The sequence below is a fragment of the Lasiosphaeria miniovina genome, assembly GCF_030549165.1.
Source record: "Lasiosphaeria miniovina strain SMH2392-1A chromosome Unknown B0T26scaffold_2, whole genome shotgun sequence".
Taxonomy (NCBI): Eukaryota; Fungi; Ascomycota; class Sordariomycetes; order Sordariales; family Lasiosphaeriaceae; genus Lasiosphaeria; species Lasiosphaeria miniovina.
The window spans coordinates 3,819,292-3,831,537 of NW_026848221.1; the positions used below are offsets into that span (position 1 = coordinate 3,819,292).

A 12,246-nucleotide genomic window follows, 5' to 3' on the forward strand; every position below is an offset into this window, starting at 1 on the left:
TGGGCGTTCTCCCATGGATGTTCTCGACCCCTGGTGCGGGAGTAGGCGCAGTCGCTGCAAGTCCAACAAGAGGATGGATATCCCATCCACAGGGCAAGTTCTGCTCGGACCCACAGGCGGGACAGGACAGTAGTGCTCGTCCTGCAGCTTCAATGCTTGTGACTGGTGAGTCAGCGGCGAGTGCACCTCTGGGTGGAACTTGAACTTTCAATATCCGCACAGCCAAGAATGTCTTCCTTGGCTCTTGCGTGCACTTGTCTGTATGTACGAAGTATGTACGAAGTATGTACAATACATTAGATCGTTACGTCAGGTAAGTAAACAGAGCAGCCATGTTTGTCCCAGAGGCGTGCAATCAACGTCCAAAGCAAGCTCCGACGAGCTGCACATCCATCGAGCTTATAGCGCTTATATTCGGCAGGTTGCTTATGTGTGGCATTGGGGGATGCGAGGGCACTGTGTGTTGGTGGTGTAAGGTATCTCGGCAAGCGCCACTCCCGATGCCTGTGACATAAGCCCAGTAACTGTGTCTTTATCGTCGCAACCCGATACAGCATAGTGCAGTGCATCTCAGCAGACTCGGAAAGAATCCGAGCACCTTTGTTGTCGAGCCAGTCGGTTGAAACAACGAGATGGTGTGCCATGCCAAAGCAAGCGACTTACTTGTATGCCAAGAGCTCAGTCGTCGCACAGAGCTTTTGCCCAATCACCCCGGTGCAGCTTCGGTTGTCGTTTTTGGCCTTGTCATGTCACTGAGGCCGGGCAGGCTTCACTTCGAGCCGCAACCCAGGCTCGCCCAGGGCATCGACTGATTTCGGCAGCTTACGTACCTCCTCTGGCTCGCGGCAGTGTTGCGCGCGTACGTAATGCCCACCTAATCAATTAAAATCGGTGTTTTGTAAATAAAAATGAAAGAAAAAAATCCCCAACTTGGCATCCCAGCCCCGGGCAGGTTCGAACAGCCTGCAAGTGATAATGTCCTGGATGCATAAAACTAAAAATCGGAGGCTTTAGTCTCCGAGTGTGCGGTATGGAGTACCTGACTTTCACGAGATCTCAGGTTATGTTATGTATTATTAACAATCGTCGAGGCCCCGCACGATGCACATGGAAATCGATTAAAGACCCCATCAACCCCCACCACAACTCAGTGGAAAAGGCTGACTTGGGGCTACCTACCTATGTCCTTTTTACACGGCCAAGGAGATATTCTCAACTCCTCTGAACCCGAATACGATAAGGTAGGGCACGAATACGTACGCCCACCCCGCCAGTCGACATACAGTCTCAAAAGCGAAACCTCAGGACGTCGACCTCGCTTTCGCTTTCGCCCTGCCCAAACCGGAAAAGATTGGTCTCCAGGGATCCAGATGCCCTGCGGTGCGGACGCCTTAGTCCTCCACCCCTCCTCGCAGCACCGCACCGCAGACAGCCCAGTGTATTGGGTCCAGTAAGGTACCTGATTGGAAGCTTATTCGGTCGGGCGCATCCAGCGTTGGGAACTTCCATTGGAAACCTGGAAGGTACGCCTAGACGACTGGAACACTGCCTCGAGCCCCGCCGCTCATTGGAACCTCGACTTCCCTTCCCGTCGTTCGCCATCTGCCGTCAATTACCCCGGTACCTAGTGAGGGTACCTTCTTTGGGTCTTGTTACCTCTCTTAGGTCGCCCTTGTTCCGCCTTAGTTTCGGCGGAACAAAATAGACCAAAAACGGCCGTCTTCATAAGCTTGTTCCACCCCCCACCAAAGACATAGAAAATCGAAGGGCCCACATGTCGTAGTGCCCTTTGCGACCATTACAGCCCGCCCAGCTTTGTCGATGCGTGCGCCGCCGCCGCGATAACAAACACAGCTGCTTGAACTGGTCCTCCCGACGTCATCTCGGCTCTCTGGTGGCGATTGTGAAAGCGCGCCCGAGTCTATACCCCACTGCCTTGAGAGGTATGCTGCGCTTCTGAGCGATAGCTGCCCATGATGGACACATCGTCGACCTCGCCAGGCGGTCCGGCGTCGCCAACCTCGCCCGCGCCCAGCTCGGCCGCCTCACAGCTGCCACAACCCCCTACAACGTCCACCAACACCAACACTTCTCACAGCAACACATCTCACAAGCCCATACGCATCTTGGCTTGTGTTCTTTGCCAGCACCGGAAAATTAAATGCGACAGGACTTTTCCTTGCTCTAACTGCACTAAAGTGAGATTAAGTCCCGGCTTGGGGTTTCCCATTATCGCCCCCCTTCCCCTCTTACACTGCTGTGCTGGACCAGAGCTGACCACCCCCAACAGGCCGGCGTCAAGTGCACGCCCAGCACGCCCGCTCCCGCTCGCAAGCGACGGCGACCAAACCAGGACCTTCAAGAGCGACTGGCCCGTTGCGAGGAGCTTCTCAAAGAGTACGCAAGCGAGAAACCCGAGAGCCCAGAGCCAGCCGTCTCTCGTCCGCCTTCGCAAGCCCCCTCCTTTTACGAGGAGACGCAGCCGAAATGGCAGCCACCCGGTAAACTCGTAAAAGAGGACGGCGGTGGCGTCCGTTTTATGGACAACTTCTTGCTAGGCACCGTCTACGATGAGGTTCGTGATTTTCTAGTGCGCTCGGATGGTTCTCTTCCTGCGCCTTGCCGCGCCTTCGCTCACCACTGAGTCCCGCAGCTCCGAGCAATGCGCCAGATCGTCGATGCCGATGACCATGATGAAATAAACTCGGACACCATGACGCCTGACGACAACTCCGACTTGCTGCTCGGCGGCGAGTCTCCGCAGCAGAATGTCGAGAATCTCTGGCCCGAGCCCACCCATGTCTTCAGCCTCTGGCAGATCTATCTGGACAGGGTCAACCCCCTGACCAAGATCATCCACGTGCCCACCTTGCAGCCTTTCCTTGCCAATACGACAAGCGGCTCCCATTCCATCCCAAGGAATACCGAGACTCTATTCTTCTCCATCTTCTTGATGGCGTGCGTGTCATTGACCCCAGACGAGTGTCAGCACCTGGTCGGTTATTCCAGGGAGGAAGCCCTGCAGCGGTTCTCGTCAGCAGTGCGGCAGAATCTCTCGCGAATGGGATTTCTAAAGTCTCACGACTTCACAACTCTCCAGGCCCTCGTGATATACATGGTAAGAGTCCCATTATCTTTCATCTCCCCACACTTCCGTCCTAACTTGCGAGCTAGATCGCTCTCCAAGGCCGCTACAACCGGCACGCGGCATGGATCATGAACGGTGTCGTCATTCGTATCGCCCAAAAAATGGGCCTTCACCGTGATGGCGAGGCCCTGGGGTTGGGGCCCTTTGACACGGAGATGAGGAGGCGAGTCTGGTGGCAAATCATCATGGTCGATTCTAAATACGCCCTATTCTCCGGACTTAGTCACTCCCTGCTTCCCCGAGACTTTGATACCAAGTCGCCTAAAAATCTCAACGACGCAGACATTCACCCCTCTGCAACGGAGCCTTTCCCGGATCGGGATGGCCCAACCGAGATGATTTTCTGTCTGCTCACTTGCAGGTTCGGAAGGTTTCTCATCGACAACCCCGGCCTAGAAACCATTGTCATGGCGCCCGATTCCGGGGCCATCGGCGGCATAAGCGACGAGCAAGTAACCGAATATCGACGGATTGTGGAGAATCTCGCCAAGGAACTCTTGGACATGCTGGACAGATATTCCGACGCCAAGGCAGGGCCGGTGCATGAAATGGCTGTTGAGATGCGAATGCACATCATCAACAAGGTAATGGAGCTCGTGAAGCCCTTGAAGCCGCTGGCGGGGTGGGGATCGGAGCCCCTCCCGTCCGCACAGGACGGCGCCTTCAAGATCGCCGTCAGAACATTGGAGCACAACGCGCACAACTACATGTCGATGAAAGACAGGGGCTTCATCTGGTTTTCGCTGCTCCTCTTCCAGCTGGATGTCTTCATGTACATGGCGGGCCAACTCTGCCACCGGACCGAAGGCGAGATTGTCGACCGGGCATGGGAGATGGCCGAAGTCGTTTACAGCTTCCACCCTGAGCTGTTCGACACCTCCAATAAGGTCTACTTAATAATCGCGCAGTATATCCTCAAGGCGTGGAGGAAGAGGGAAGAGATACTCCTGTGCCGGACAGGGGAAATACCAGACACTCCCTTCTACGTCGATAAGCTGCAAGCATCCTTGCCCATCGACGACCTCAAGACCGAACCGACACCGCCTGGGCCCTTCACCCCGGCTAGCTTGGGTCTGGGCCCGCCCATTGGTGGCCCGGATCTCGACCAACTATTTGGGGGATATCTCGACACGACGGCACTGGACTGGGACATGTTTGGCACCTCCAACGCGAGCGGAGACCAGTCCATGGCGTCTGCATTTGCGGGATTTGGGATGGGACCGTCGTCCCAGTGGTGAACGGCCCGAGAGGCACTGGGCGGCCCCCGGGTTCTCTCTAAACTCTATCCCTGTATAGCGAATCTCACTGCGTCAGTCAGTGATGTGTAATGATGTATCTCTTCACTCTGGGACGATGTCACGAACCTTTCTCTACTCTTGTTCGGCAGCCGGTGTAAGATGAATGGATTTAGCAGTTCGCCTTCGAGCGACCGGAGACCGCGTTCCGGCACGTGGGAACATATTAATGGATATTATGCCATGGTTGGACATTGGCTCATTTGCTTCTTCATATCTACCATGACGATATTACGTGACGAAAGCATTCTACGCTTGATGACAACCTTGAGGTGTGCGCGTCCCTAATGTCCAGTATCTGCCGTGTTTGCAACAGCACCACGATTCTGGTCCTGGGGCCAACAGGCTCAGTTGCCATTTTTAAAACCGGGAGAGTCAGTCGCCGACTCCCGCTCTCTGGATCGAAATATCCTGGTCTCGAGACGGAGAATCTAGAGTCGAGACTTGGTGCGGCAACCAGAAAGGGTCGACAATCACCTACACTATCTCCGACCACTACGTATCCAGTGTCCACGTACCCCCAACCCCTAAACGGCCGTTAGTCTGATAGTGCCAAGCCTCAATGTTGACACTGCCCCCTACGGATCCAGATTACCGTGACGGAATAGCTACCCATAGGTCAAAAGAACAGACGTTTTCCAAACTCGTATTCCCTTCTTTATCATTCAGTGTAATTATATTTCTGCCGCTTGCATTTTGCTCCTGCGCTGCAAGAGGCAGAGTTTGGATCTCGAGTAGGGCCGGGGCCCCTGTCGCGAGAACCAACCGCGAATGCTCAAGGGTTGGAACGGAACGGAAGCGAAATTTATACAAGAGGGCTCGACGGCCTCCCACGCCTTACCGCTTCAGGACGCCTGTCTGTAGAGAGACTCGAAAAGATGCCGCGTTTCGGTGTTTTTCTCCAATCGCCCAAATTTTTGCATCTCCCGTTTTGCCATCACCGTCTCTCGTTTCCCAATCGTGACAGGACTTGCCGGCCATGTCGAGTTTTCAATGCCTGCATCTCCTATAATTGATTAGTATATACCGTAATCATCGCCTACTCGCGTTGCGTACCTTGGGAGCCGGTATGCCTGCAGCCGTGTGAGCGACGAGGTACAGGGCCGGCAGAAAGCTCTCTCTTTCTCTCTCCACCCGTTCGAGATGCTGTTCAAAAAGAGAGACCAGGCGGCCGAGGCCCCTGGCACCTCTGGTTCCGGGTCTCCGGCCGCACCCGCTGGAGCTAGGGATGAAGGAGCAGATATGGGTGCGCCCAAAACGACATCGACAGAGGTCACATATCCACAAGGCCTTCGGCTGGTGTTGATCATGGCGTCGGTGTTCATGAGCCTGTTCCTCGTGTCTCTGGTCTGTTGGCCCCAACCAGTGCCTCTTCTTCCTCTTGTCGATTTGCTGACAGGAGGCACCTATTTGATTACGCACAGGACCGCCTCATCGTCAGCACGGCCATCCCCGAGATCACGGACGAGTTGCACTCGGTCACCGACATTGGCTGGTACGGCAGCGCGTTCCTGCTGACCACGTGCGCGTTCCAGCTGCTCTTCGGCAAGATCTACACCTTCTTCGCCATCAAGACCACGCTCCTGGCGTCCATCCTCCTCTTCGAGCTCGGCTCCGCCGTGTGCGGCGCCGCGCCCACCAGCGCCGCCTTCATCCTCGGCAGAGCTATTGCTGGTGTCGGCTCCGCCGGCGTCACCTCGGGAATCGTGAGCCGCTTCCCCCGCGAGCCCGGTCTCAGCCAGCCAGTTAGTCTAACCTTCACCTCTAGGTCGTCACCATCGTCTACTCGGTCCCGCTGCACCGGCGGCCGATATACCAGGGCCTGTTCGGGGCCGTGTTCGGGGTGTCGTCGGTGCTCGGCCCGCTGCTCGGCGGCGTGTTCACGACCAAGGTCACCTGGCGGTGGTGCTTCTATATTAATCTGCCGTTCGGCGCTGCCGCCTTCTTGTTCATCGCGGCCCTCATGCAGGAGCCGGACCGGGACGCCACCCGGCTGTCGCTGAGGCGCAGGGTGCTGAACCTCGACCTGCTCGGCATCGCCACCCTCCTGCCCGGCATCGTCTGCCTGCTCCTCGCGCTGCAGTGGGGTGGGTCGGAGTACCAGGTAATTCATTCGCCACGTTCCTACTCCCGCCTTTGCCTCCATCTCTCTTCTCCATGTGTAGTAAGTGCCTAGCGACCGCGTTTGGCTGATCTTTCTTAGTGGAGCAACGGCCGTATCATGGCACTGTTGGTGCTTGCTGGGCTCCTCCTGGTGGCCTTTGCCTTGGTTCAGGTTTTCAAGCCAGGCACGGCAACCATACCTCGCCGCGTCTTCGCGCAGCGCAGCATCATTGCCGGCTTCTGGTCGACACTCACCATTGGCGGGCAGTCGACGATTTTCAGTATGGACATTGGCATCCCTGCCCACCTCCATCTGGCCGGCCAGAGCCGCAGCTGACCGTTGAACCAGTTTACTTCCTCCCCATCTGGTTCCAAGCCGTGAAAAGGGTCAACGCCGTCGACAGCGGCATCCGCCTTCTCCCGCTCCTGCTGTCCATGGTGGTGGCCTCCATCTGCGCGGGGGTCCTCACCGCGCGCGTAGGCTATTATAACCCGTTCCTGATCGCCGGGGCCGCTCTCATGGCCGTCGGCGCCGGCATGCTGTACACGCTGCAGGTCGACGCGGACAGCGCTCGGTGGATCGGATACCAGGTGCTCTCGGGTTTCGGCTTCGGGTGCGCGTTCCAGGGCCCGAACCTGGCCGTGCAGGCCGTGCTGCCGCTCGAGGACGTGCCCATCGGCACCGCCATCATGAACGTCGGCCAGCTTCTGGGCGGCGCCGTGTTCCTGTCCGTCGGCCAGAACGTCCTCAACGCGCAGCTGCTCGACCGCCTGAGCCGCCTGCCCGGGTTTGATTCCAGCCTCCTCGGCAACAGCGGTGCCACCTCCATCATCGCCAAGCTGCCGGAAGCGATCCAGCATGCCGTAGTTTTCGAGTACAACGAGTCCTTGCGGCGCGCCTTTCTTGTCGCCGTGGTCCTCGCCGTTCTGACGCTCCTTGGCGTTGTTCTTATGGAGTGGCGGAGTGTGAAAAAGGACAGGAAAACAACCGAGGCGTCCGAAGAGGGCAAGGCATTGGCGGAAGTCGCCGGCACTGGCCAAGACACAGGCGCGGTTTCCGGCGACAAGGTCGCTCGCGATTCGAGCACCAGCGCGGATGAGAAAGCAGGGGTGCCCGCCGTGGTGACACAGCGGGCAATCAAGGGCACAGACACGACAGGAGATGCAAAGGAAGCGTGAACGGTCGGGTTTTGTGATGGAAGACACGCGTCCACCCGCCTTTGAAAACGGCAGACTGCTGAGATAATCGTTAATAGTAATCAATCATTGAGCTTGGTCTGGGGCTAGATCAGACGGCCTGCCCTCGAGGCAATCATCATCAGAACTCGGGGCATGGGAGGTTGGGGTCATTTTCCCCCGATTGTCGTCCCGTGTTTGCTCTGGACACTGATCTTTCGAGGGCGGCAACGCCAGTGCCCACCGCCTTTTGCTTGGCCTCTCTAGATTTGCAAGAGGGCATGGCTAGACCGCAATTATATCTCAACCCTGAAAAGCTTGGCGCTTCGTGTCTCTCGCTGTCGAAAGTCTTGATGCGGCATGCCAGCAGCCAGACTCGGACGACAAGTGTCAAGATTAAAAGGGGGTACCACATGAGGCTTGCGCACGTTTCATTGCCGTCTTCTCTCTGCCAGGCTCTCTGCCCATGTGGCGCCTTTAACAGTCGAGGTTTGCCCGACGGTGCAGCAGCACAACACCAAACACCGACACTGCCGCAGGTTCGAACTCACGCTGGTTTCACGCAAGTCGCAGCCATGGACCCTCGATTCCGCCGCCCCACTGTCTCTGACGGCCAAGTGCGTTGCAGCCACGGCAATGACCTCCGCCGTCACAATATCCGCATCCCTCCTGAACGCCTTGCCAAGCTCCGTCCACCTAGGGCGGCAAACGTGTCGAGTCTAGTGAAAGTGACATACACAGTAACAGGTGGCAGCGGCAGCAGTATTGCTCACACGGCCGCCAATGCCATACACGCGGTCAGCAACAACACCACGATGGCCACGGCCATGACCTCTGATCCCGAGACGGGCGCTACGCGGGCCACGCCCGTGGCCCTAAACACCCTCGCTAATGAATCTACCATCACTAACATGCACGACTCCTCGGCCATCGCCCCGGCCTCTTACACCAACACCAACACCAACACCACCAACAACAACAACAACAACAACAACAACAACAACAACAACAACAACAACAACAACAACAACAACGCAGCCAAGCAAGCCGCCACCAACTACACGACGTACATACCGGGACAGGGCAACGAGGAGATCGTCTTCGTCACCGTGACTGTGACCGTGCCGTCGTCCACGACCACCGTCACGACCATAACACTACCCACCACCACCACCGGTATTATCATGCCGTCCTTCTCGGGGAGCTTGCGGCCGCCGCCGTCGGTGCCGGGCCCACCGCCGTCCGAGGACGTGCCCCTCAGCGACACGTCCGAGCCCTCCAAGATCAGTAGCACCGCCTACTACAGTGGCAGCAGCATCAACAAAAATAGTAGCACCACCACCAAGCGAAGCACCACCGGCACGGCCACAGGCACGGCAACGAGCAAAAAACCAACGTCGCTGGCTCGAACAACAGTTTCAAAACCAACAAGCACAGCAACAGCAAACCATTCCCTCACGGCGAGCACAAAAACCCCCACATCGGCCCCCTCAGCAGAAGCCGACGGCAGCGGCAGCGGCGGCCTTAGCCCGGTAGCGACAGTACTGATCTCACTAGCTGTGGGCGTGGCAGCGATCGCGCTCGTGGGCTGGGGCGCGGTGCGGCTGCTGCGGCGGCGCAAGCAGAAACTGGCCGCGCGGCAGCAGCTAGGGCGGCAGGAGGAGCAGCGGCTGATGGAGGGGTCTGTGGTGCATGGCGGGGAGGGGTTTATATGAGAACTAATTATCACCAATAAGGATAATAACAGAGAGGTCGGGCAGGAGGTGTTATTTTTTTTCTATTTATTTTTTTTCCATTTATTTTCCTTTTTCTCTTTTTCTGTTTTCTTGGTTGGATCTTTGTTACGGAATGGGGGATGGGATACAGTAATTGATTAGCTGGGGGCCCGGGGGTGGGTGGTATGGCTGGAGCAAAAACCAGTGGTCCTTGGCTTCCTTTCTCCATTCCCATTCGTTTCTCGTTTTTACTTTCTTTTTCTTCTTTACTCAACAGGACTTCGAGCTGGTGGGAAAATTGACGGCAGCTGAGCTCGACTTCCTATTGTTATGCCTGGCCTATTCGACGTTGCTTGTATCTGGACTAGGTGTTAGTTGCCAACATAGATCACGGCAGGCCGGGGATAGTTTCGGGGCGATGTTTTTACCTACCTTCGATGCATTAGTTAGTGAGTTATTCCGAGTAATAGCAATCATTATTTCCTTGACTTCATGGCCAAGCTCTGTGAACATTCCGAGAGAATCTCCGGCGGCTGACTCGAGTAGGAATTTTCGCATCGCCACATCAATTCTTCACGCAAATAATTGTTCACTTTGGTCTCTGGTCCACATGTACTGATATTATGCCTTGAATTATGAACAAGCTATTGAAAAAAAAAATTTTGCAAGTCAGGGTTCTGTTGAACACGGTTACTGCTAGTGTCCCCACCACTCAACCGACGGAGAGGCGCCAGGCCTAATGTATCGTGGCGAGACACTGTTTGTTGCTCTAGGACTTCTTCTTTGAGTCTCTCCTCTCCCCCTTTTCGTCGTTTGGGGGCTCACCATCACCACGAGAATAAGGGGCCAGAGTGTTATCCACTGGGGTGAGCGAGGTGTTGAGTTTCCACGTTCTAGCGTGTTCGTCCTTGGGAGCAAGCTTGTGGTCGCTCTCAGCTGGCTTGCGCGCGCCTTTGCCAGTCACGTGGAGGCCCATAAACCCATTGAACAGCAGCACCACAAACAGGACCACGATGATGACTGTGGCCCATGCCGAGAACTCGGGTGAGGCCGTGGTCTGGCCTACCACTTCGGGGTCAAGCAGCCTGGATGTGTTTGTGGCCTGTGCCGATACGTTCGACATCACCGCTGATTCATTCATAGCTGCTTGGAGTTTAGAAGTTGATGCCCTTAGGGTCTAATGAAGTGCCTGTCTGAGTTGAGATTGGCACGGCAGCGAAATTCTCAACTTGGATTGTCGCGCTGGGTGCTGTGCCTTTTTGGCCTTTTTTATAGGGCCTTTGGTGGCCTGCAGCAGTTTGTGTCTCTATGTCTTTGTCAGTAACTAGTCTATGTTCTGGTTAAGACGCCGAGGTACTGACACAACCGCTTTGTGAACTTCACGTCTGCTAACGTCAAGTAGAACAGCCCCCAAGCTGAGTCTTTGCCGCGCCGTGGCCTAGCTATTAGCCTCAAGGCCCACCTCGCGGTACAATAGTGTCAATTGATCTTTACTTCTGCTGTTGGCCGTCAGTGGGAATGATGCCGATTAGAATATGGACGTCTCTAGCTTGGATGTTTTGTTTGCTCCACTGTGCGACGAGTTGATTCTGTCGGATTTCATGCGCCCTGAACTTGTGGGTTGCAAACCGAGGATCTCGGGCCATGACATGACCAGGACGAGCGAGTCCCAGCCCAGGCCAAGCGGCGCCCCTTGGTAAGACAGACCATGGGGCAAGATGACATCAGGTGGGTATTGATTATTGTTTGAAACTTGATTCAGGTTGTAGCACCCGAAATTGCGGGTTCTGGTTTGTTAAGGTTGGCAGAAAGTCTGCCTTCCCAAGTATTGAGACAGGGTGCGGTAAACAAAGCGGCGAGCAGCACCATATTAGTTTGGTTGGTAACCGCTCCGATAAAGCACTTTGTTCCTTTTGTACGAGATGGTGCAGTAGCAAAGTTGGTCAGCAATGGAACGGCGACTGAATTGTTGGGTAAGAAAAACTATGGACCATGATTCTCTTGCTGACACTTCTAGATCCTAGGCTGCGTCGCTGGCAATGCAGTGGAGTGCCTGCCTGAGCACTTCGCAGTTTGCCCATTAGGGGCGAATGGCGTGACAAAGGGGAAGTCATGCTACAGCTTTGGTTTGCGACTCGGGGGCAAGCACATTTCGATTGCCTGGCTTGACTGTTCCTGCCACTCTGGACAAAGTGGACAATCTGATAACGCCGACTTGGATAAAAGAACCCAAGTAAATTCCTTGTTTCACTGTCTTGGGTTTGTAGCAGCAAAAGTTTCCCGCCAATGTGGTACGTGTTTGGGTCCGAAATAATTGCTTCATCCACACGCAATCTTTGGTCGAGACTCTGGCCGGGCCCGCTTTCACACAGAACCCAATTCTCACGACATCGACCAGCAAACACTCGAGTTTGAACCAGAGGCAAACATGGATCGCGAAAGCATTCGTTGCCTTGTTTGGTGTGGTGGTTCACTGCCACTTGAGTATTTAACAACATAGGTTCCTACTAAGGTAGGCATGACATACCTGATTCGTTAGACACTCAACAACTCGGATACACACGTCATCGACAACTCATCGTCACCTTCTCTAGCTATTGCAAGGCAAAAATCGACCCGGAAAACTCATCGCAGCCGCAGCCCCAGTCGCAGCCCCAGTCGCAGCCCCAGTCGCAGTCGCAGTCACAGTGACCACAGAACAAACCTTCACTATGGAAACAACGACAGTCTTTGGCCTCGCAGTCTCCTTTGGAATCGTCGCCGGTGGAGTCATTGGCGTCATCGTGTTTATTACCGTGGGACTCAAGGT

At 55.5% G+C, this 12,246-nt stretch overlaps 4 protein-coding genes across 4 annotated transcripts; 3 read left to right on the forward strand and 1 right to left on the reverse strand.

Annotated features, from left to right (window-relative positions):
• The first annotated feature begins 1,788 nt into the window (after nucleotides 1–1,788).
• B0T26DRAFT_147441 (fungal-specific transcription factor domain-containing protein) lies at nucleotides 1,789–4,696 on the forward strand. Its single transcript, XM_060433446.1, has 4 exons — nucleotides 1,789–2,198; nucleotides 2,291–2,575; nucleotides 2,654–3,118; nucleotides 3,175–4,696. The coding sequence occupies exons 1-4, from the start codon at nucleotides 1,974–1,976 to the stop codon at nucleotides 4,384–4,386; spliced, it is 2,187 nt and encodes a 728-aa protein (XP_060300716.1). The 5' UTR covers nucleotides 1,789–1,973; the 3' UTR covers nucleotides 4,387–4,696.
• An 890-nt stretch (nucleotides 4,697–5,586) lies between these two features.
• Nucleotides 5,587–7,725, forward strand: B0T26DRAFT_672477 (major facilitator superfamily domain-containing protein; the record flags this gene model as incomplete). The annotated part of the gene is made up of 5 exons (XM_060439455.1): nucleotides 5,587–5,790; nucleotides 5,868–6,188; nucleotides 6,263–6,547; nucleotides 6,647–6,827; nucleotides 6,896–7,725. 5 exons carry the CDS (start codon nucleotides 5,587–5,589, stop codon nucleotides 7,723–7,725), a joined length of 1,821 nt encoding a protein of 606 aa, XP_060300717.1.
• A 572-nt stretch (nucleotides 7,726–8,297) lies between these two features.
• Nucleotides 8,298–9,437, forward strand: B0T26DRAFT_748157 (uncharacterized protein; the record flags this gene model as incomplete). The annotated part of the gene is made up of 1 exon (XM_060444933.1): nucleotides 8,298–9,437. The coding sequence occupies one exon, from the start codon at nucleotides 8,298–8,300 to the stop codon at nucleotides 9,435–9,437; it is 1,140 nt and encodes a 379-aa protein (XP_060300718.1).
• Nucleotides 9,438–10,206: 769 nt separating this feature from the next.
• Nucleotides 10,207–10,578, reverse strand: B0T26DRAFT_672479 (uncharacterized protein; the record flags this gene model as incomplete). The annotated part of the gene is made up of 1 exon (XM_060439456.1): nucleotides 10,207–10,578. The coding sequence occupies one exon, from the start codon at nucleotides 10,576–10,578 to the stop codon at nucleotides 10,207–10,209; it is 372 nt and encodes a 123-aa protein (XP_060300719.1).
• Between the last annotated feature and the right edge of the window lie 1,668 nt (nucleotides 10,579–12,246).